Source organism: Sceloporus undulatus, chromosome 2, assembly GCF_019175285.1.
Source record: "Sceloporus undulatus isolate JIND9_A2432 ecotype Alabama chromosome 2, SceUnd_v1.1, whole genome shotgun sequence".
NCBI lineage: Eukaryota > Metazoa > Chordata > Lepidosauria > Squamata > Phrynosomatidae > Sceloporus > Sceloporus undulatus.
In genome coordinates this window covers 24,543,618-24,567,082 of record NC_056523.1, presented here as the reverse complement: position 1 = coordinate 24,567,082, position 23,465 = coordinate 24,543,618, and the positions used below count along the sequence as shown (strand labels likewise).

At 43.3% G+C, this 23,465-nt stretch overlaps 2 protein-coding genes across 4 annotated transcripts in view; one reads left to right on the top strand and one right to left on the bottom strand.

Annotated features, from left to right (window-relative positions):
• P4HTM (prolyl 4-hydroxylase, transmembrane) overlaps nt 1–23,465 on the top strand; it is a 38,328-nt gene that overhangs the window by 4,416 nt on the left and 10,447 nt on the right. Inside the window, exons 3-5 of one of the 3 annotated variants that reach the window (XM_042455946.1) lie at nt 14,917–15,107; nt 17,417–17,513; nt 20,929–21,830. The exons of 1 other annotated variant lie outside the window; for it this stretch is intronic. In XM_042455946.1, coding sequence (XP_042311880.1) covers nt 14,917–15,107; nt 17,417–17,513; nt 20,929–21,731 — 1,091 coding nt within the window. In that variant the 3' untranslated portion in view covers nt 21,732–21,830. Of the gene's footprint in view, nt 1–14,916; nt 15,108–17,416; nt 17,514–20,928; nt 21,831–23,465 lie in introns of those variants that run through there. One more of the 3 variants, XM_042455947.1, reaches the window with a different exon arrangement.
• On the bottom strand, nt 293–10,203 carry LOC121924456 (secreted frizzled-related protein 5-like). Its single transcript, XM_042455949.1, has 4 exons — nt 9,986–10,203; nt 5,681–5,850; nt 2,669–2,755; nt 293–787 (listed from the first exon to the last, which is right to left on the bottom strand). Exons 1-4 carry the CDS (start codon nt 10,162–10,164, stop codon nt 474–476), a joined length of 750 nt encoding a protein of 249 aa, XP_042311883.1. The 5' UTR covers nt 10,165–10,203; the 3' UTR covers nt 293–473.

Here is a 23,465-nt window from a genome sequence, read left to right as displayed (position 1 = left end):
CACATTTGTACTTCTGCCTATCTGTCAGATAAAACCAGCATACTGCAGAGAATTCTGAGAAGTGTGCTGGGATCATAATCAAGAAATTGGTTTCTTGGATTTCAGTATTGCCTCATGGGAACATAAAGTGTCCCCATTACATTTCTAATGTTTACTGCTGCTATACTGTATATTGAGAGGAAGGAAACTTTTCTATTGCTATTCTTTTTGTTGAGGAATATGTGAACACTCCCAGGGAATACCAAGATTCCTCATACACAGTTTGAAAACAGCTTTCTTAGTGCAATGGTGTCTGAGTCTGTCTGCTTTCATTTCTTTTCTTTTTTTAACCCTACAGCAAGTATACATTATATACAGTTGTTTGCCTCAGGTTTTGGATTAAAAAACAAACAAATCCAAACAGTTCTAGGTAACTGTAGGGGAGCAGTTTTCTATCACTGGGATTAGATTTAATACTAGGGGTCTAAAGCAGTTCAGACCTTGCACTTGTAATGTTTCCATCGCCGCGCAGCAGTCTGTAGATTTCGGTTCTTCTTGTGCCATGCATAGGCTTTGTGCACCACAATTTTGCCATTCTGCATTTCACCGCTGATTACGTATACCCCTGAGTTTGTGCCTCTCATAATGTTGTGCACACAGGTAGCATCTAGGTTGAGCCACTGCTGGAGTTTGGAATGAGTTTCAGTCTTGAGGAGAGGGCCATGCTTCAGTACTTCCAGTTTAGAATCAAGCTCAAAGTCAGCAATAGTGGAGGTCTTGTTCTTCCTAGAAATTCTTATCTTCACAGCTAAAACAAATACATGTGAGAGAAATCAGACTGCCAGTGGGATATGTCAGTGGTGGGCCAACTTAAAACTTTTGGATCTCCTTTTATATTTTTAAACTAGAACCCTGAGAGCAGCCAGCGTAATGCCAAGATACGCAATAAAAGAATTAAAGATTCAGCATTGTGGGATTAGTTTTGAGTACCAGAACAGAATGGTAGTCATAATCCATCCACAGATATCCACCTTAAACTTTATTTCAGCAGTATAAGTCTGTATGCTGAGGGTGCAGTTGTCATTTTGTTTCTACTGTTGTTTTAAGAAAGGGAATCAAACCTTGCCAATGTACTGAAAATTATCTGGCAATCCCCTGTTATAGTCAGATCTTTTTTTTCTCCCCATCTCTAAAGTAAGTAATCATTTACTTTTTTTTTTTTTTTACTTTTCCCAGAGAGCAGATGGCCTTTATTTTAAAAACTAAACAGCAGGGGTGGGCAACTTTCAAAGGATGGGGAGATTTTTCCCCCCAATTGACTAATTACTATTGATGGCCAAACATCTAAAGGGGACATGGCCCAAGAAGAAGTGGATATAATTTAATAGAACCTTTAACAGGTGAATTAAAAATAGGTATAAATCAGGTTAAAATACGTAACATTGGGTGAATATTTGTTTATTTTATTATAAACATATAAAATTTACTTATATTACAACTTATTATACTACAGTATTAGTATTTATTAAGTTATTAATATATTGCCCACCCAAACCACTTAGAGTTAATTAGCTGTTGGTTGAAAATATTAAAGCCAGCACCTTAAAGCCAGCTTCCGGCCGCAGCAGGTTGGAAAAGCCAGCTTTTTTGCCATCCCAAAAAAGGAGTGGGTCCTTGCAAAAAGGTGGATTGGGGCTGCAGTATGCGGTTGCTGCGACCCCAATCTGGCTTCAGAAGGGGCGGCTTGAAGCCACCCCTTGGGGGCAGTGTGTTTTGCCCCTAATTTAGGAAAGATTTATATATGAGGCTTGCAAAAACAAACAAACAATAGTTTAGGTATCTTTATGAAATTCTAAGAGACATGAGAAGCCTTCTACTGGTACATCCAACTGCCATAGACCTTTTGCGTGGAATTAAGACTTTTTTTCCTGCATATGAAACAATCATAACTCAGTAGAGGAAATAAGTTAGTGAAGTGCCTATTTTTCTACCTGGCTTAGGACACTTTTAAGTCCCTGTGTTTAAATCAATTAACAGTCTCCCTTTTGTCTTTGATATCCCTTGCTTGGAATCGGTGAAACCTTTTGAAGAATAAATTTGTGCCAGAGTAGTCTTTGTTATAAAAATATGCATCTGTTTGCAAATTGGAAAAGACAACTGCCAACCTTAAGTCAACACACAAAGTTTATTTTATTGCTCTCTTTGTTTTGTGCCATAGTTAAATGTTTGTATTCTTTGGAATTATAATAAATAAGATGATTGAGACCTGTGGTCAGATCTCCCATTTCTTTACATTTTGGAAAATAGCAGATGTAGGAAGAGAGTGGTCTGTGTTGAGGTTGTGGCTCAAAGGTTAATTCCCCCTTCCTAGTGAAGATCCCTTCACCATCTGTTATTTGTCTCCTTAAGGAAAGCATATATGCATAATGTATTACCCAAGAAATTTCCAGTGTTTTTCCTAATACAGGAAATAGCTTAGGGTGATATACATTAGGAAAGTGACATGGGATCAAAAACTTAAGCCTCTATCCAGCAAACACACACACACACACACAACCACACTTGGTATTTGCCAATATTTAAAGAGACAAAACATCAGAAAATACGGCTATTCATTGCTTGCTGAGAAGGGGAGAAAACTTTATAGCTGGTTGAGTGGTTAAAGTGGTGGGAGCAGTTGTTTACTTACCAAAATCACAGGTGCAAAGGTTTTCCAGGATTTCCTTGGCAGAGCTGGGTTCTTCAAGTTCACAGTCCCTGCAGCTGGCTCGGGGCACTGTTGGACCATGCACACAGTTATATAGGTTTCTTTTGTGGTTAACTTAACTTAGAGCAAAGTACAATATCCCAAATCCACAAAACAGGGGCCTGTTACAGACTGCCAAAATAAAGCTGCTTCGGGTCTCTTTGGAGGTATGCTGTTTAAATGATGCATGCATCCTAAGAATCCGGAAGCTGCACCAAAGCTGCACTCCAGTGCTTAGGAATGGCGTGTGGCTTTGGTGCGACCTCCGGACTCTTAGGACCCATGCATAATTTAAATAGCATACCTCCAAAGAGACCTGAAGCAGCTTTACTTTGGCAGTCTATAGCAGGCCAGTGATACCTTTATTTGGCCAGCCAAAAAGCTTGCTACATGTATTTTGTGCTTTTTGATTGATCCAATAAAGGTATCACTGCTTTGTGGATTTTGGATGTTATTCTTTACTGTATGGCTTGTGCTGCTACCCCTGGATATGTTAAGCTGGAGCAGTGCTGCTCAACCTAGCGATGTGTGGAACAGTGCGGTAGATGAGCCATTGGCTGCCTGTCTTTGGCAAGTTCCCAGAAAAGGAAGAAAAAGTTATAGCCAGTGGAGATAAATAGTGTATCCCTGGCACATAGGAGGAGTGAGATTGCTGGGATCCCCACATCTGATTAGGTTCAGATGCACTGACCTAAAGAAGTATAAAGGCTGCTGATAGTTGGTGCCTTTTTTCTTCAAGCATAGCAATAGGAAAACCACATTTCCTTTATTGTTGAGGTTGATTTTGTTTAACTCCCATCTTCCCTCATATGATATGTGCCATTTCACATCCTTTTCCCTCAGAAGCTTCAGAAATATGCTCCTGGAATCTGCTTCCTGTTCCATATTGGCAGTATAATCAATACTTCCCTATGTTTCTATCAATTCAACAAGATAAGAACCCATCTTCATTGGAAGTCTTTAAGCAAAAATTGAACAGGAACGCCTCAAGGGTGCTTTAGCTGTGTATTCCTGCAGTCCTTTGCAGATCTATGATTTTATAGGATGAAGTACACTGGAAATAAAAAATTGTTTCCAGTACTACAGTGAATTTAGAGGGGAGAGCTCCATTCAGCTTTGATATTAAAATCTTAGGGCAGGAGTGGGTAATTTCAAAAGGTCCACAGGGCAATTTATAACTCTAAGGCCCTCCACAGGTTACAGTAAGACCAAAAAGGCACATTTAAAATTGTAATGGCTGAATGTCTGCTTCTCTGAAGATGCCAGCCACAGATGCTGGCAAAACGTCAGGAAGAAACTCTTCTAGCTCATCTTTCGGCCCTGGAGGGGGAGAGAGTCGGCTGGCCCGCAGTCCATCAGGGGCTGCCCGAAGAAGAGGGGCCTCTCCCTCCCTAACACTGCATCTTTCGGCCTCTGAGGGAGGAGAAGGTGGCCCCCGTACCATCAGGGGCTAGCCCGAAGAGGAGGCTTACTCCCTCCCTAACTGTCATTCTTTGGCCTCTGGGGAGGGAGAGAGAAGCTGGCCCAGTACCATCAGGGGCAGCCTGAGAAGGAGGCTACTCCCTCCCTAACTGTCATCTTTTGGCCTCGAGGGAGAGAAGGCTGGCCCAGTACCATCCGGGGCTAGCCCGAAGAAGGAGGCTCCTCCCTCCCTAACCTGTCATCTTTCGGCCTCTGAGGGAGAGAGAGGCTGGCCCAGTACCATCCAGGGGCTAGCCCGAAGAAGGAGGTCCTCCCTCCCTAACTGTCATCTTTCCGGCCTCTGAGGGAGAGAGAAGCTGGCCCAGTAACCTCAGGGGCTGCCTGACAGAAGGAGGGCTCCTCCCTCCCTAACTGTCATCTTTTGGCCTCTGAGGGAGAGAGAAGGCTGGCCCAGTTACATCCTGGCTAGCCGAGAAGAGGCTCCTCCCTCCCTAACTGTTCATCTTTTCGGCCTCTGAGGGAGAAGAGCTGGCCCCGTACCATCAGGGGCTAGCCCGAAGAGGAGGCTCCTCCCCCCTAACTGTCATCTTTCGGCCTCTGAGGAGAGAGAAGGCTGGCCCATTACCATCAGGGGGTAGCCCGAGAAGGAGGCTACTCCCTCCCTAACTGCATCTTTCCGGCCTCGAGGGAGAGAGAAGGCTGGCCCAGTACCATCAGGGGCTAGCCCGTGAAGAAAGGGAGGCTCCTCCCCCTAACTGTCATCTTTCGGCCTCTGAGAGAGAAGGCTGGCCCGCCACGGGGCTGGCCTGAAGGACAGAGAGGGCCCTCCCTCCCCTAACTGTCATCTTTCGGGCCTCTGAGGGGAGCGAGAAGGCTGGCCCAGTACCCATCAGGGGCTGGCCTGAAGAAGCAGAGCCTCCCTCCGCGTCCATCTGCCTTGGCCAGGCCTCAGCGGGAGAGAAGAATGCTGGACCTGACTTCCTCCCCCCTCACCATTCCCTTCTCCTTTTGTGTCTTGTCTTTAGATTGTAAGCCTGTGGGCAGGGAACTGCTGTTATCCCCCTATTGTAAACCGCCTCGGATTCCCGTGATTGCGGTGGATATAAAAAAACCTATTATTATTATTATTATTCTAGAACATGGCCACCATAGCCCGAAAAACCACAAAAAAACTATAGGTATGATGGACTGTAGGCCCAACTTTGCTTGCCGATTTTAGGGTGTTATCATTCAAAACAAATAATGGCTCTTCCCCAATCTCATATGCCTTGCTATATGGACGTCTTACCAAAACTTCACAGCTTCACAGGGCCAAGGAGCAGATTTGTGGAGGGTGATGAGCTAGGGCACCCCTTGGACTGCTATCAGCCATCGTGGAAAGCAGGAGCAAACCCTCTTTAAACAAATCTTGCTAAGAAAACCCTGTGATCGGGTCATCTTAGGGTCACCATAAGCCAGAAATGACTTGAAAGCACACAACAACAAAGAAGGGGAGGGTATGATTTGGCAAGTACAGATAGCAAAATGCCATACTTCTCTTGCTTGAGGTGGTTTCATCTGTGATAGAGGCGATGCACAGCTCATGGTCTTCAGGAAATTTGTTACAGTTCAGGATTTCAGGCCAAGGATAGCCATAGCAAGCCATGACTGGAGCACAGCTGCTCCTGACAGCTTCACACAGGCTGCGGCAGGGATAGATGAGCCTGGAACGAGAAAGAAGACTGACTCAGTTAAAAACCTAAGGAACATGTACCTGGAATTGACCCACTACTTTGATTATAGTTATAGAGTATTTTTAAACATCCATATATAAATAACTTTATTATTTGTATTAGTTATAGTATTTGAGTTTCAGCTATGAAGCATTGATTGGGGAAAGAAAACTGACCAATTTGTTGTTTGCCTTCAAGTAATTTCCGGCAACCCTAAAGCGAAGCTATCACAAGGTTTTCTTGGCTAGATTTGTTCAGAAGAAGTTTGTCGTTTCCTTCTCCTGAGGCTGAGAGCATGTGACTTGCCCAAGGTCACCTAGTGGGTTTCATTACCAAGCTGGGAATTGAACCCTGGTCTCTAGGGTCATAGTTCAAGATTCAAACCGCTATGCCACACTTGCATTCAGAAAATGATTCTAATAGATGGGGTGCATTTTGACTGCCCCCTTTCTCCCAGTTTACCATTGATTTCTTGACCAGTGAAGCATGTGTTGTCACTGTGCTGGATTGGGATCTCAGTAAAATAATGATCACAGATCATAGAATCCTAAAGTCAGAGGACATCACAAGGGCCATCCAGTGCAACTTCCTGCCATGCAAGGACACACAAAGTACCCCCGACAAATGGCCATCTTGCCTCTGGTATCTTGTAACTCATGTAGCCAAGAAGGTATGTTCAGGTTATTGGTCTTTACTGATACATCTGAAGGTGTATGAAGAGTAGTAAAAAGCCAGAGGGTTGCCCTTGTATTTTCCAAATATTTTTTGTGTTAGGGTGCCTGTAATCGCCACTTGAAACTATAAATTTGTGGTAAAAGGATGCAGTAAAAATGTAGGCTTATATGTACACCCTTGTGAACTAAAGTTTTGCAGATATGTTTAGTTTGAAGAAGTTGCCCAGCCAACACACACACACATATATACACATATACTGGTAACTAACACAGCCCCTTCTTTGATAAATGTAGTTAGTTATGCCAAAACAATGTTTGCTAAGGATAATTGAATCCTTAATGTTCTGGAACAGAACATCTTGCTGAGTTTCTCTTTGTATCAAACATACTGAACTGCAATACTCAGATTTATCAGATAGTGTCATACTTAAATTAAGGGTCATGTATCTTAGAATAAGGGCCTAAATACCCTAAAGGCACCATGTCCTGTCTTATGATGGAAGTTAAGTAGGAACAGCCATGGTTGGTACTTGGATGGAAGACTACCAACAAATATCTGGTGGTGTAGGCTATATTTCAGAGTAAGGAACTAGCAAAACCGTTGACAGGTGACTTTAAAGAAAATGCACACACATATTTGAAGTGTATTTCAAATGCAGAATAAAGTGAAAATCCCTATGTGGCCCATCCCCCCATAACCTTTTTTAAAACTCCCAAGAAGCATCTCCCCATTGGAATACTTTTTATTCAGTAAGATTATTTTCTAAAACTAACAAGAAGCAGCCAAAAAACACCACACAACCTACAAAAAAGAACAGAACTGGGTATTTGGCCAGTTCCTGTTTCAGTTTTTTAGGGGGAGGGGTTCCCTTGCATTTTAAAAGCTGTTAAAGTTTGGCAGTGGAAAACTGACTCCTGGACAGCGGGAATTTGCCCAAATCAATAGAGTTAGTTCTTTCTCTATATGTTCTGCTATCATGCATATGCTTTAGTAGTCTAATATAATATTATTCCTGAATTCCCTTCCTTCCAGTGATGTCCAGATTCTGCATTCATAATATATGTTTCTGCTCTGTTTTTCTTTGTTCTAGGGTGACAGAAGTATTACAGAGTTTTTTCCAAGCCTCCATTTACACTGAGTCAGATAATTGGTCCATCTGACAAGGGTATGCAGGGTTTCAAAAAGGGCTCTTTCCCAGTCCTATCTGAATGCTTGGGTTTGAACATGAAAACTACATGTAAAATAGGTGATTTGCAGTTGAGTGTTAGTGCACAATTCAAAGCAGACTTTTAAAAGCATAGATTTCTTTTATCAACAGCTCCAACAACAAATGGGGTTTGATCCAGTGAACACAGGTGAATTATAGAAATAGCTCTGAGGATGTCACAAGATGGAAGTGATGAGTAAGCAGGAAGTTGCCTTCATATACTGACCATAGGTACATCTAGTTCAGTGTTGTTTAAATTGACTGGCAGTGCATGCAGACCATATTCTCAGTCATAGAGTTACACACACACCCCAAATTGGCTTTCTTTGTTTTCACTGAGCTTTTGGACCTACTTATTACAAACACATTTTTAATTTATGAGATAGCTTATTGGTATAATCCTATTTGAAATAATTGTCTGTGTCTTGTATTTGCCAAAAGCTGACTTGACTTAATTACCTGAATCCCCTTTAGTTTTGAGCAGAGTGGAGCCATTTGTGCAAGCAGAGAACATTTTCTTTAGAACTAGAAAAGGTTCTAGAAAAGGGCAAGTAAAATGACCCAGGGGCTGGAACAACTCTGTGAGGAAATGCTGCAGCATTTGGGGCTTACTAGCTTGAGAGTAGTAGGATCAACTCTGGTTAGTACTTGAATGGGAGACCGTCAGTGAATATCAAATGCTGTAGGGTATATATTTCAGAAAGAGGAAATGGCAAAAGCACCCCATAATATTCCTTGCCTAAGAAAATCCTATGAAATTCATGGGGTTGCCCTAAGAACAGGTAATTTGAAGGAACATGTGCACATGCACACACACAGCTTGCAAGGGAGGGGAATGATAGAGGATAGTCCGCCTCTCACAAAACTACAACCCAGGAGCAACTGAACATTGAAGTTTAGTGGTAAAAATAAAACAGATAAAATGTAATAGAAAGAAAGAAATAGATAAAAAGGAAATACTTAATATAGTGTGGAGTTAAATTGTGGGTTTTGCTTCCAAGGAGTGTAATAACCATCAATGTGGGTGGTATTCAAAAGGTATTAGACAAATTCATATTGAATGAAGGCATTGATGATTGTTAGTCATTGAGGCTGTATATTACCTTTAGTATCAAAGGCAATATGCTTCTCATTATTAGGGGTACACATGTGGGAAGGTGCTATTATCTCTGAGTTTGTCTGTTTATTGAAATATTTTTACTCCACTCTCTATCAAAAAGATCTCAGGGCAGCTTACAAACAACAGGTTAAACAAGTTAAAACAATAAAATATTTTAAATAAGCTAAAAACATATCAGATATATTCATGTCCTGTTTGTGGGCTTCCTGTAGACAAATGGCTGGCCACTGGGCAATGAGAATCTTTAGTCTGATGCACTACAACTCTTCCTATGTTCTGACATTCTTGCTTCATAAAATCTCTGAAGCCTTAAGGTAAATTGTGAAAATTTATGGGAGCATCAGTTAAATCATCAGCTTGTCTGATCACTTCTACAGAGACAGAGACAGAATGGGGCAGCCAAGAATTTCAAAGTCTAAAATATTTGTCTGTTTCACAATAGCTTTTATGCTCTTTTGATTGTATTGTTCTTTTTGTGTAAAATAATGCAAATATGGAAGAGGAACTTAATGTACTCAAGATTAGTTTTACATTTTCATAAGAGACTTTTAAACCAAAGCTGATTTAAGTTTACTTGTACAAAAACTGTGTTGCTAGGAAAACAAGCTAGGATCACATCTGTCACATTCTAGATTTTGGCTTGCTTGTTGTTGTTGTTTTGGTTAGGTAAGCCATGGAAACTCACTGGGTGACCTTGGGCAAGTAACTCTCAGCCTAGGAGGATGGCTGTGGCCAACCCCCTTGGATGAAACATGCAAAGAAACCTCCATGATAGGGGCACTATTAGTTGGAAATGACTTGAAGGCACACAACACCAAGCAACAAAGACTTCCTCAACCTAGAACTTTCGAGATATGTTTGAACTATAGTTGCCATATAGTTGATATCATAATCATACCTATCATGGTTGGGGATAATGAAAGTTGTAATCCAAGACATTTTTATGGTTTAAGGTCAGAGAAGGTTGCACTGAGAAATTTCCAAGTTGGAGAAAATGAGAGACAGAATTTCTATGCAGACACTTCAAAGGTAGATAGTGGGGTTGGGGTTGAAGAGGGAGGCAGCAAACAGAAGTAAACTACACAAAGCTTTACTTGGCAGTAAAATGAAGAAAGTATCTTTACCTGTCCAGGCAGATCGGGGCAAAGAGGGAGCAGAGGAAGATCCTTGCATCTGGATGGCACTCTCTGGCTAGCAAGGGCAGCCAGCTAGTAGACTGCTGGATTGCTTCAGCCATGGTCTCATGGTCCAGCAGGTTGGGGAGTCTCATCTCAGTGTACCCAATGTCGTAACACAAAGCCATGCTTCTTGGAATGTGGGTGCATCTGGAAGAGCTTCTTCGGTAACTTCCAAAAACTCCCAGAAAGTCCCAGATAAGCAGATATCCCAAAAGTGGTAAAAACTGCTGTTGTATGTGTTTCATTGTGGGATGTCAGTGATAACAGTTTTCCTGGATTCTCTAAACCCAGCAAAACCCCTCTCCAGCAAAATGGGAGAGATTAAATCCTGCCTTTCCAAAGGCAACCTAGACTGAGACTGTCTTTAGGGGGTTCGTTTATTATAGCAGAGAGGCCACCTTTGTATGAATGCATTTTTATTAAGCTGTTGGGCCACTGTTGTTTTTTGTCTTGGCCAGTAGCCCCCAACTGTTTGGATTTTGACTAGCAGGTGTTGAAATGAGGGCAGCGAAATCAGCTTGAATGGTCCTCCCCACACCACTATCTTGGATTTTGGGTTGAATCATTGTTTAAGCATTGCTTGGGCCCAAGGATTAGTCCTTATTTTATAAACACCCCTGTTTTCCTCTCTTTTGTGTTTTGTGGCAAAGCAATCACAAAGTTAATTAAGACACATTTGTTTAGCTCCAGCCATTGTTACAGAGGCAATGGGGTGTGTCAGCCCTGTATTCTGAGTGTTAACTATTTTGGAAGATTCCCTGATTTGGATAGGGCTCCATGGAGGTCATTGTTGACACACAGGATGGAGTTGGCTACATTTTCTATCGTGTAACCACGCCACAGGAAATTAATTGTGGATAGTGTACGTACTATTTTGGCATTAAGTGAGGTCCTGTGATAGGAGTGGATCCTTCTATTCTCAGATAATTGTCGAAAACATTTATTGTCACCTCACTGCGGTTTTTAAATGTAGACCATGTCAAGTCATGGCGGGGGGCATTGCTCCTTGGGTTGGTTCCTTGTTAATTTGTTTTGTGCTGTTGACTAATAGCTGGGGGTAGCTGAGGAAAAGAGCCTTCTAAGAGGATTATGGGCTTCTTGTAATAGAATACATTCTCTGTCAGGGATTTACATAGCCATTGTGCTTTCTGCTTTTCTGCTTCCTGTGGGTCTGGGAAAATTTTGCAGTTTTTCTTGCCCTTTCTTGGTTATTGATTTTAACTCAGGTCTTCGATGTAACTCATTACAAATAATTAGTTACATGTGGTGATTATGTTTAAAAGTAACTTTCTATGCTCTGGATAAGAGTTTTTATCAGGATGTGCAAAAACACAGTACAGAAAATTCCAAAATGGTGTGGAAATGTCAGGCACTCCCCCACACACTAACACAACAGTCTGCAAGATCCAGTACATTGTTTGAGCGAAATGAGTTTTTTGCAGTCAACTGATCAAATGACTGTGAAAACTGAAAAGTCTTCATTTATTTATAGAGCGCTGTAAAGTTTGCACAGCGCTTTACATGATAGGAATCAAGATAAAATAAAATAATAAAATCTGCCATATAGCGTACGGTCTAAAACATCAATATTACAAAATAAAAACATCTTTAAAACAGTATAGCAAAAATAAAATGAGCACATAGGCATCGTGGCATATTAGCAACCAGTAATATGGAATGCCTCCCTAAACAAAATCGTCTTCAACTCAGCTTTAAAACTGCAAAACAAAAGTAGGGAGGGTGCCAGTCTAATTTCCCTGGGAAGAGAATTCCAGCACCTGGAGCAGCCACTGAGAAGTCCCTCTTTTGTGTTCCCACCTGATGCACCTGTGAGGATGGCAGGACAAAGAGAAGAACCTCCCCAGCAGATCTCAAAGCACAGGCAGGTTTGTAAGGGAGAATACAATCCTTCAAATAATTGACCAGGACTTGAGCCAAATAGGGCATTATAGATCAAAATCAACACTTCTGACAGCCAGCAAAGCTGTTGTAACAAATGTGGGCTCCCAAGTGTGGGAAAGTGGGCTCCTGGGACTTGAAATCCTGCTACAAATGTCATCAGATCATTGTTTCATCATTAGAGCACATCAACAGTAGACATCACTGACATTAAGGGCATTCATCATCCTTTCCTATCCCCAGTTTCAAGAACCAGTCATAGACACCAACAGGAATGCAGTTGTATGTGAGGGGATTCCCCTTAGCAAGAACTGTACCCCAATGAAATTTTTCTTCAGTCCCCCCATTTCTGGCATTACAGTTGTTGTTAATTGCCCTCTAGTTGATCTCTACTTATGGCGACTCTATGAATGAGACATCTCCAAGACCTTTTGTCCTCTACTGCTTTGCGTAATTCCTGCAACCCCACACCCCTGACCTCCTTAATAGAGTCCATCCATCTAGCATGTGGCCTTCCTCTCTCACCATTATTGTCTTTTCCAATGGTTCATGCCTTCTCATGATGTGTCCAAAGTACGACAGCCTCAGTTTGATCATCTTGGCTTCCAGGAAGGTTTCCAGCTCGATTGCTCTAGGACCCATTTGTTTGTCCTTTTAGCTGTCCATGGGATCCTCAGCACTCTTCTCCAGAACCACATCTCAAATGAATTGATTTTCTTCCTATCATCTTTCTTTACTGTCCTGCTCTCACATCCATACATGGTACTGTAGTAGGGAATACAATGGCTTGTATGATTATACATTTTGTGCTCAGTTGTATATCTTTGCATTTTAGAATCTTTTCTAGTTCTTTCATAGCCACCTTCCCCATTCTTAATCTTCTTCTGATTTCTGACTGCAGTCCTCTTTTCTATCAATGTTTGATCCCAAGTATGGGAATTCTTTTACTCTTTCTATTTCTTCATTGTCTAGCTTGAACTTGTGAAGATCCTCGGTGGTCATTATTTTTGTTTTCTTAAGCCTGCTTTTGCGCTTTCTTCTTTGATCTTCCTTAGTAGGTGTTCCAGGTCTGTGAGGTTTTCTGTTAGTATTATGGTGTTGTCTGCATACATTATAGTACAGTAACTTAAAGCTTCAGTTGAGAATTTAGAAATGCAGTTTAGGCATTAAAAGAAAAAATGCAGGCAAAATTACCATGAAAATGTAACACACAACAAATATGTGAGTTTTAGATGTTAACAGTTTTTAATGTCACATTCTCTGCAAGGCTAGACATTTAGGGAATGAAAGAAAAATTCATGGCAGGGGCAGTTAGGTGTTGTTTTTTTTAAGGGGAGGATGCCTTCATTTTCCCTCCCAGTAGCTACACTCTGGATGATAGGCTTCTTTTTTACTTATTTATTTATAACATATTAAAAAATGAATAAACTAAAAACAGATATCATAATATATATGTACTTGTTAATTATTGTTCTATTACATAGTTTTAACCTTACAAAAGTACCAATGTTCTTCACAATTTATGGGTAATCCTAATACATCCTCCTGACTCTTATAGTGCTTTCTACCTTTCATTACTGCATATGTCATCCTATCATAACCGTTCTTTAAGTTGTTCTCAGCCCGTCTGCTTAGCAAGAATTGTGAAAATTAAAAAAAAGAAAGAGTGGTAGAAGAGAGAAAGTTTAAAGTCGTTTTATATTTGACAGTTTCCCATTTCTTGGCAAGGCACTATATGATCAAATCTTGCCAATTCTTATTGCAGTATTTTATCACCGGTAATCACTTTTTTCCTACATCAATTAAAGAATAGTTGTTTAAGCTACAGGTAAATTTATCTAATTCAGTCATATCCATCAGTTTAATTGACCATTCTTCAATTGAAGGTGTTTTCTTTCCTTTCCAGTATTTAGCAAGGTTTCTAAGGTTGGGGTCATGTTAAGCAAAAACAGTTCTGGTCGTGTAAGGATGTATTTCCCTATTATTTGTGACATTGCTAAGTGTATTGCTTTCCAGTATTTTTTTTATTATGAGGCAACTCCACCATAAATGAAAAAAAGATCCTTCTGTTTCATTGCATTTCCATCATATTGGATCAACTTCCTTATACATTTTATTTAGTTTAACTGGGGTAAGATACCATCTGTGGAACAGCTTAAAATAGTTTTCTTTAAGGCCCTGTGATTTGTTAAATCTTCATTCAGGATCTCATGTAAAAGTGGAGTGAGCTCATCTTGCAGCTCTTTGTAAAAGGATGCTATTAAGCCATCTGGGCCTGGGCTCTTTAGTACGTAGTTTAAGATTTTGAATTGCTTGCTTAATTTCCACTGTTGTAATTGGCACATTTAATTTTTTTGTTGTTGCTTTGTGACTTTGGGAATAGTTCTCTATAAAAATCATAACATACCTTTTTTATTGCTTCCTTGTCTAACAAGATCTTTTCCTCTTTTCTTATTTCTGGGATCAACTTTTTCTTTTTTCCCCCCATTTTTAATTTGTTAGCCAGCCAATGTCCATGTGTAATTTTTCCTTTGTTTGTGTAGTGTGAGTAATATTGGGTGATGGTCAGAGAGAACCCTTGGTAGAACTCTTATTTCTTTAATTTTGATGCTCGGTGCTTTGGTTAAAGCGAAAATATCAATTCTTGTTATGGAATCATTAAGAATGGGTGCCAGGCTTCTGTATGCCATGTGCGATGTCTCAAAGTAAAACACGCTAGGAAAATAAGACAGGATCTGAGCTGTCGCATTCTGGATTTTTTCTTTGTTCGTTGATCAACATTAATTCAGCCTTCTTCACTTAGGGAGAACTCTTGTTGGTTCAGGATTAATAATTGGGGATCAATGAACGGGGAAAAAAGATTCAAAGGACAGAATGCTCGGCCCAAGCCTGAACTGAGCAGCAAAGACACGTGTTCCTTTTTATTCACCTTTTGATAGGAATGCTCATTTTTTGGTGTTTTTCCCTTCTCTTGGTAGAAATTCCAGACTTCCTGAGTGAAGAAGAATGTAAATTAATTATCCACCTGGCTCAACTGAAAGGACTGCAGAAAAGCCAGATTTTGCCCACAGAAGACTATGAAGAAGCTATGGAAATGATAGATATCAGCCAGATGGATATTTTTAATCTACTAGATCACAATCAAGATGGACAATTGCAGCTAAAAGAGGTATTCAGGAAGGGCTATATGGAGAGATAAAGGCTATATGGAACGTTACACCATAATTTAGTGATGTGAGAACAACGTAAGAGAGCTTTAGGCTTTTTCTGGCACTATTGCAAGGAGAACATCAAAAACATTTGTATCATGTTAGATATATCTTTGTACATTAGATATAAGATGGAGGACACCTGGCTAAGCAAGACGACATGTGAAAGGGATCTAGGATTCCTAGTATACCACAAGTTGAATATGAGTTAACAATGTGATATGGCAGATAAAAAAGCCAATACAATTCTATGCTGCGTCAATAGAAGTATAGTGTCTAGATCAAGGGAAGTAATAGTGCCACTCTATTCTGCTTTGGTCAGGCCGTACCTGGAGTACTGTGTCCAGTTCTGGGCACCACAGTTAAAAAAAGATGTGGACAAGGTGGAGCATGTCCAGAGGAGGGCAACTAGAATGGTGATGGATCTGGAAACCATCCCTTGTGAGGAGAGACTTAGGGAGATAGATGTGTTTAGCCTGGAGAAGAGATGGTTAAGAGGTGATATGATAGCCCTGTGTAAGTATTCGAAGGGGTGTCATATTGAGGATAGAGCAAACTTGTTTTCTGCTGCTCCAGAGAGTAAGACTCAGAGCAATGGATTCAAACTAGAGGAAAAGAGATTCCACCTCAACATTAGGAAGAACCTCTTGATAAAGCTGTTCAGCAGTGGATTAGGCTGCCTCGGAGAGTGGTGGAGTCTCCCTCTTTGGAGGTTTTTAAACAGGCTGGATGGCCATCTATCGGGGGTGCTTTGATTGTGTGTTCCTGCATGGCAGGGGATTGGACTGGATGGCTCTTGGGGTCTCTTCCACATTGGGATTGGGGGGGGTATAAATGCCTTTAACTTAATTGTACAGAATCAGTTTTACACAACTGTGCATTCAGTCTAATATATAGTATCTTTGAGGACAACTCTCCATAAAGAGTAAGGGCCCAAAGGAGAAAGGTTTTCTATCAAAAAGAATTGACCTAGTGTAATTTTTTACTCTTGACCCCTCTTGACTCCCCACAACACCTTTTTTTCTGGTGCAAATGAGGGTGAATTGCCTCTCTTGAAACTTTTAGGAGTTCCAGTTCAGCTTTCAACTATGATGCAGGAGTTACTGCACTGTTCAACATAAAAATACTTGTTTTTCAAACCCGGAACTAGACCTTTGGCCGCTTCTGGGTTAACTGAGGGGCAGGTTAAGAGTCTGTTTGAAAAGTCCCAGGGGCAGAAAATTGCCCCTCAGACCTGCTGCAGTTGCCCGCTCCTGATATAAAAAGTTGAGTGTTGCCTTCAGTCTTATACACAACAATGTAATACACTCTATTACATGACCTGAACTATTTGTGTTTGCTGCTGAAATCCCAAAGGGCTGATTCACACAGACCTGTTTATTACACTTATTTCACCACCTGATAACCCTTATTGAACGTAAGAAACAAATTCTGCTGCAAGAGATTTCTAGAGGCAACTTAAAAGTTCTCTCTTTGGTCAGTTCACTCTGCGGAAGTGAACATGCATTTCTGAATTTGTTGATTTCAGGATATATGCAAGCACACATTTTTATTTGTTTAAAAAAATATTTTTAAAGGGCTCAATTACTTCCATCTATAATTATAGGAAAAACATACATAAAAGCACAGTATTATACACAATTCTAATCAAAGAGATATGAAACACACATTGAAACAACAGAAAATAATACCAAACAAAGGTTTACAGCAGTCCACTGCTTGATATAAAACTGTCTGTGATTTTTTAATCCAAGAAGAATTTTCAGAATAGAGACTTTCTTCAGAGAATGCGGTGCATTGTTGACAGACTATAAATGTTAACTGTTTCAGTTAACGTACAGTACTCAGTAAAAGATCACTGAGTGTCACAAAAGGGGATGAACATGCATCCGTTTGTATTTTGCTGCCTAGTTGTGATTAATAATGACAGAATACATTCTAGAGTTCAAATGTAAATTTAAGCTGCTTGTTTACATGATCTTGGATAAATCACCTGCTTCCTTTGTGTTCAGGATTCTCCAAGTACAGCATTTGTCTGCAAATACATGCTACTTTTTTTTCACATTCTAGCTCAAGGGTGGGAATTGTGTGCCTCCCCCCACCCCCCTTCCCGATGTTACTGAAGTATAACTCCCAGTTTTCCTCACCATTGGCTATGCTGGTTGGCACTATTGGACGTTATAGTCCAAAAATATCAGGGAGCCTACATAACTTTCACTCCAGTTCGAGTCAGTGGTCTTTCTAGAAGCTGATGTATTTGTATTTTCAGGTGTTGACACACACCCGTCTGGGAAATGGCCGGTGGATGACACCTGAGAGCATCCGGGAGATGTATACTGCTGTGAAAGCAGACCCAGATGGCAATGGTGAGATAGAGAGAATGCTGTGTGAAGTCAAAGGCTTTCATAGCCAGCATCCATGGGTTTTTCGGGCTATGTGGCCATGTTCTAGAAAATTTTCTTCTTGACGTTTTACCAGCATCTGTGGCTGGCATCTTCAGAGAAAGATGCCAGCCACAGATGCTAGCGAAATGTCAGGAAGAAAATTTTCTAGAACATGGCCACAAAGCCCAAAAAACCCACCCAAAAAAAAAAAAAAAAAAAAAAACCCAGAGAGAATGCTGCTTTCTCATACTGTGTACTGTTGCTCCCTTCCCCACCCAAGCAGATCTGAGCCTTTTGTAATCCAGCAAATGGAAAGGTTCCAAAATTAGTAACAGCATGAGGCATGCTGAGCAATTACACAGCCAGTGATGATGTGTCTATAGTGTGTGCACCAAAGGATATATTTCTTGTGCTTCAATTGTAAAGGATTGTCTGAAGATGTAGTCTGCTCCTCACCCCCTGCCATTGGTCTTAACATTTGCTCTAAATCTAGTGAGTCCACGGGTTTGCAGCAGTATTTAATGTGAATTAAATGTTAATGACATCCCAGGAACCATTATTTTGAAAGCGATCCTATCCTAGTTTCCTTTTTACTCTGTTCTGGCCATTAGTATCAGAGGAGTGGTTGGATACAGAGGGAGTCTCCTCAGTCTGATTATCCCCTCAACTTCATGCTGGAGGCTACATAGGTTCCACAAGGTTTCAACCATCATGCAGGCCTCCCAAGAGCTCCTGCTGGCCCGGATGTACACCGTGACCTCCCCTCTTCTAATTAGAATGAATTCAGTTGAATGCTTCTCAATTTCCTAATCAAATTAAGTAAACTGGCAAAGTGTGCACCCACGCTGCCAGCTTGCCTGATGATCTGCACAGCCGTTGAGAGGCTGCATTAGAGTGGGAAACAATATTTTGGTGAATGGAAAGGGAGGCTCCAAATCCGGTGGGTAAAACCATGCCCTGGTGCCCTTTTAGCTTATGACGTCTTTGGCAGAGGCTGGGGAGGATGCACTGTTCATAGTGTTTCCAGCACTGTAAACATCAGTAAAATAAAGAACTTCAATTAAGGTCTCAGTGCCTTGTTAGGGATGTCCAGGGTGGCCTCCCTTCCCAAGGCCTGTTTTCATTGTTAGTGGTGTGGCAGGAAGAAAGCCAAGACTCGTATCCTGGATATAGTGATAGATGATGGGGGTTTGAAGCTGATAAAGGAATAGGAGATGCGAGCATGCACTGGAAATAAATAATAGTCATGACTGTCCTAATTTGACCTCTCTTCAGAGTCTGGTCCTTTCCTTTTCACTTCATGATTAACTGTGACTAGTGCTGCTGTTCTACTGTTTCCTGTGTGCATGACATTTTTCATAACATCTAGTATCTAGGATGGCACTTTGTTTATGTTTGTTTTTAAAACTCAGTTTTAGCTGTCCTGTGGAATGATTATGGAATAGAAAATGTGCACGTCACCTGGACTTCAGGGATTTTTTAAACAGAGGCTGGATGGCCATCTGTTCGAAGGGCTTCGATTGCATATTCCTGCATGGCAAGGGGTTGGACTGGATAGCCCTTGAGGTCTCTTCCAGTTCTGAGGCCGAGGTCAAGATCACCCTCGCCTTCGCCAACAAGGCGACCACGCTCTGCCTCACGGGACCGGGCCACGCTAGGTACAGAAGCCGATGCAGCTCTGGTTGCACATCATCGTCCCCCTGCAGGTCACGACCGAGACCTCTTCCAGGCGTTCCCGGATCTCGTCCACGATCAACGCACGGGACAGTATCTCATCCCGGTTGACCCGTCCCGCCTCCGCCGGGACCTCTATGCTCATCTTCAAGGCCGTTGTCCGGATGATGACGCTTCCCGCCGGGACAACCTCGGGACATCCGACCCTCTCCTCAGACGGCGGAGTCCATCCCCCTCAAGATCTGGCTCGGGCTTTCCTCGTTCTGCATCCCCAGTTTCGGATGAGGATGCCCCGTTTGTGCCTCAGGGCCCTTCTGTCCCTTCGCCTATGGATGACATCAGGGCCTTTGCTGACAGGGTCATACAGATGGCTGACGCTCTCAAGCTTGAAGTCGCCCATCCGGAGGATGATGCCCTCGATCTGGTAGACAGGAGGATCCACGGCTCTGCCCCGGCTCCACCAGCCCTGGCCTATCTGCCTTCCCTGGAGAAGATCTCCAAGCACTCTTGGGATGCCCCAGCCACCATACCGTCCACTTCCCGCAGGATCGAGAACCTATATCGAGTCACTCCATCCGCCCCGTCCTGGCTGTCGAACCACCCAAAGCTGAATTCAGCTATTGTTGAAGGGGCCCAGTCCACCTTCGCCCCCAAAACCTCGTCTTCGTCCGTGGACAAGGACAGTAAGAAGCTGGACGCCTTGGCGAAGAAATTCTACGCTTCGGCTGCCCTAGACCTCAAGATAGCTAACTATGCAGCTTGCATGGGGGCCTACGTCCAGTTCCTGGTGGAGAAGATGGATCTCACCATTGCGGACTTGCCCGACGACAGGAGGCGTATGATGGCGGCTCTCAGGAATGAGATCCACCTTATGGCGGGACAGCAGATCATTTCCGCCAGACACTCCACTGATTGTGCTTCCAAGATCCTCTCTGGCTCCATTGCCCTCCGCCGCTATGCTTGGCTCCGGTCATCAGATCTTACCCCTCAGGCAAAGGCGGCTATTGAAGACATGCCCTTTGATAACTCGGGCCTCTTCAATAAGGACACAGACGAGAAACTTAGCTTCAGATACCGCATGAAGACCGTGGCTAGGAAGCACGGTATGTCCTCCGTACCGTCTAAATCTCCTCGCCAGAGGTACCCTGGCCAGCGCCCCTGGCACTCAGGAGGCCAGTACCGATTTCAGCCCCAGGACCGTCCTTACCACCAGGACAGCAACCCCCAAGGCCGATCCTCCCAGTCGCCTGCTCCACCACCGGACAGGCGCCAATCTTCCCAACCCAGATACCAACAGGGATATAGGAAGAAGGATGGCCGGAGCAAAAAGAGTTTCTGATGTGTTTCTGCGCACCTCGTCACCTCCAATAGGCTGAGCCCCTTCTTTACCACCTGGACCGCCATCACTACAGACTCTTGGGCACTTAACATCGTCCGTAGGGGTTATGCCCTAGAGTTCTCTGAGCTCCCGCCAACCGGAGCTTTTGTTTCAACCGTCCCCTCAGACACCCTTCTCGACGAAGTGCGCACCCTCTTAGACAAAGGCACCATTGAACCCGTCTCCCCCTCTGAGTTCAAGTGGTGCTTTTTTTCCACGTACTTCACTGTACCGAAAAGAGACTCCGGCCTCAGACCCATAATGGATCTCCGAGCCCTTAATAACTTTATTGTTTACAAAAAATTCTGGATGGTAACTCTTGCTTCTATCTTACCACTCCTACAGGAAGACTACTGGTTCGTAACGCTGGACTTCAAAGACGCATATTTTCACATAGCGATCCTGGAGGACCACCACAGGTTCCTCACCTTCGCTGTCGGGCACCAGGCGTACCGATACAAGGTCCTTCCCTTTGGCCTTTCCACAGCTCCAAGGGTCTTCACCAAGTGCATGGCACCCGTGGTGGCTTACCTACGTCAGAAGGGAATCACTGTCTTCCCGTACCTGGACGACTGGCTCTTCGCAGCATCCTCAAAGGACGCCCTACTCAAGCAGCTGGAATTTGTTTTATCCCTGCTACAAACACTAGGCCTGCAGGTCAACTTCGACAAGTCCAACTTGACTCCTACCAAGCGAATAGACTTCATAGGATCAACACTGGACTCTGTACAGATGAGGGCATACCTTCCAGAGACAAGGTTCCAAGCCCTCTGTGCATCTTTACAGCCCTGCCTCTGCCAAAGACGCCTTCAGGCCCGTACAGTTCAGGTCACCATGGGGCATCTGGCCTCCACCAGACCGTGGGCCAGACTGCGCCTCAGGCCCATTCAATCTTGGTTCCTCTCCGTGTTCAACCCCGTCCAAGACGCGGCCACCAAGTTGCTCACCATCCTGAGGACGGTACAGAAGTCCTTACGATGGTGGCTCCTGTCCGGGATTGCTGCCAGCAATCTCTGACTTGTGCTGATAACCAAGCCTTCAACCAACATGTGCAAGCAAAACAAACCTTGTGGAGAAGCAGTCTAAGAGCAGGCCGAGGAAGCAAGCCAATGTCAGGGTTCCAGAAAGTCAAGCGTACCGAAAGATGAGCCGAAGTCAGGAAACCAGAAAGCAGCGTGGTCAAAACAGTCCAAGGTCACAATAGCCAAGAGATAACAAAGGTCCGGTCCGAGGTCAAGATAACAAGGTAGCAAGGTAACAAGATGTCAGGAGCTAGAGCAACAGCAATCACACCAAGGGCTCATGCAATAAACTCTAGCAACAAACTCAAGCCTCTCTCCCACTTAAATCAGGGAAGCTCTTCCTCGAGCCACCTGAGGCTGGTTTGCTAATTGTCTTTCTGCAATCCTCCTGGATCTGCGCCTGCAAGCACTCTCAGCTCTTCTCTCTTGATAAGAAGGCACTTGCAGGCACGCCTCATCTCCCGAATCACCACTAGGCTGTGGCACCATAGAAGGCCTTTCCTCAGCACTAGGACCTGGTTGGACCTCCTGCTCTGGGGCTGGGGAAGCACCGCTGGGACCTGGCAGAGCAGAACTAACACCTGGCGTAGCCTCAAACAGCCCTTGCTCTGGAGGAGGCTCATCCTCCGAGAGCTCATCTTGGCTGGCCATGACAGCTCCAATCCGACAACGTCTGTGTGGGGATGCCATTCTTACCCCCTCAGCCGGACCTCTCCCTGACTACGGACGCCTCCCTGCAAGGATGGGGCGCCCACACGCTGAACCTTACAATAAAGGACAGATGGTCACTGGCAGAAGCTACTCTCCACATCAACGTTTTGGAGATGCTCGCCGTGGAGAAAGCGCTCAGAGCCTTTCAGACGGTCCTCACGGACAAGGTGGTGCTCCTCCTCACCACCGTCATGTACTACCTCAACAAACAGGGTGGTACGAGGTTGAGGACTCTGCTATTGATCACCATCCGCATTTGGGAATGGTGCATAGAACACAAGATCCTGCTACAATGCATTCACCTGCCCGGCGAACAGAACGACCTGGCAGACCGTCTCAGCAGGTCACTTTCCACTTGCCACGAGTGGAGACTGCATCCAGAAGTAGTCTCCCGACTCTTCAATCGTTGGGGAACCCCCCCTCCTCGACCTGTTTGCCTCCCGGCTGAACACTCAGACTGTAAGATTCTGCTCACGGTACAGAGACCCAGCATCGGAAGGGGACGCCTTCCAGTTCAAATGGACCCAAGGCCTCCTGTACGCCTTCCCTCCATTCCCTTTGATTACAAGGGTCTTCTCGAAAATGTTGGCTGACCACACGGACGCAATCCTGGTAATGCCCTACAACGAGTGCAGGACCATCTCCGCCTCGAGCACCGGCCCGACCTGCTCTCGCTCCACAACGGACAAGTTCACCATCCCGAGATGCAATCCCTCCCATTGGTTGTTAAGGAAAAAGCAACATGGGATATACAGTGACTGAAATAAAACTTGTATGTGAGAGTCAGGATGACTCAGCAAAAGCAATTAGAAGCCACACAGGTGTAAAAGGTAATGTAATTAACAAGTCCTAAATGCCAAGGACAAAAATGCAAAGTGGATAATTGAACACACCTGAGAATTGTTAAAGTGGACAAGGTGAAATGATGAAATCATTAATTATGGGATGAAACAAGAGAACCAATGAGAATGGTTGTACACGCCCACTGGGTGGAAACTGACAAGAGTGGGTGGTGTTTTTCCAATGACTATAATAATGGCTATGAATCCCAATGTATTTTGTGGGTAGTAGTGGATAGTAGTGAGGAGTTGTATTGGATAGTTTTGGAGCTGTATATAGTAGAATAAAGTAGATCTTTTATATAAGACT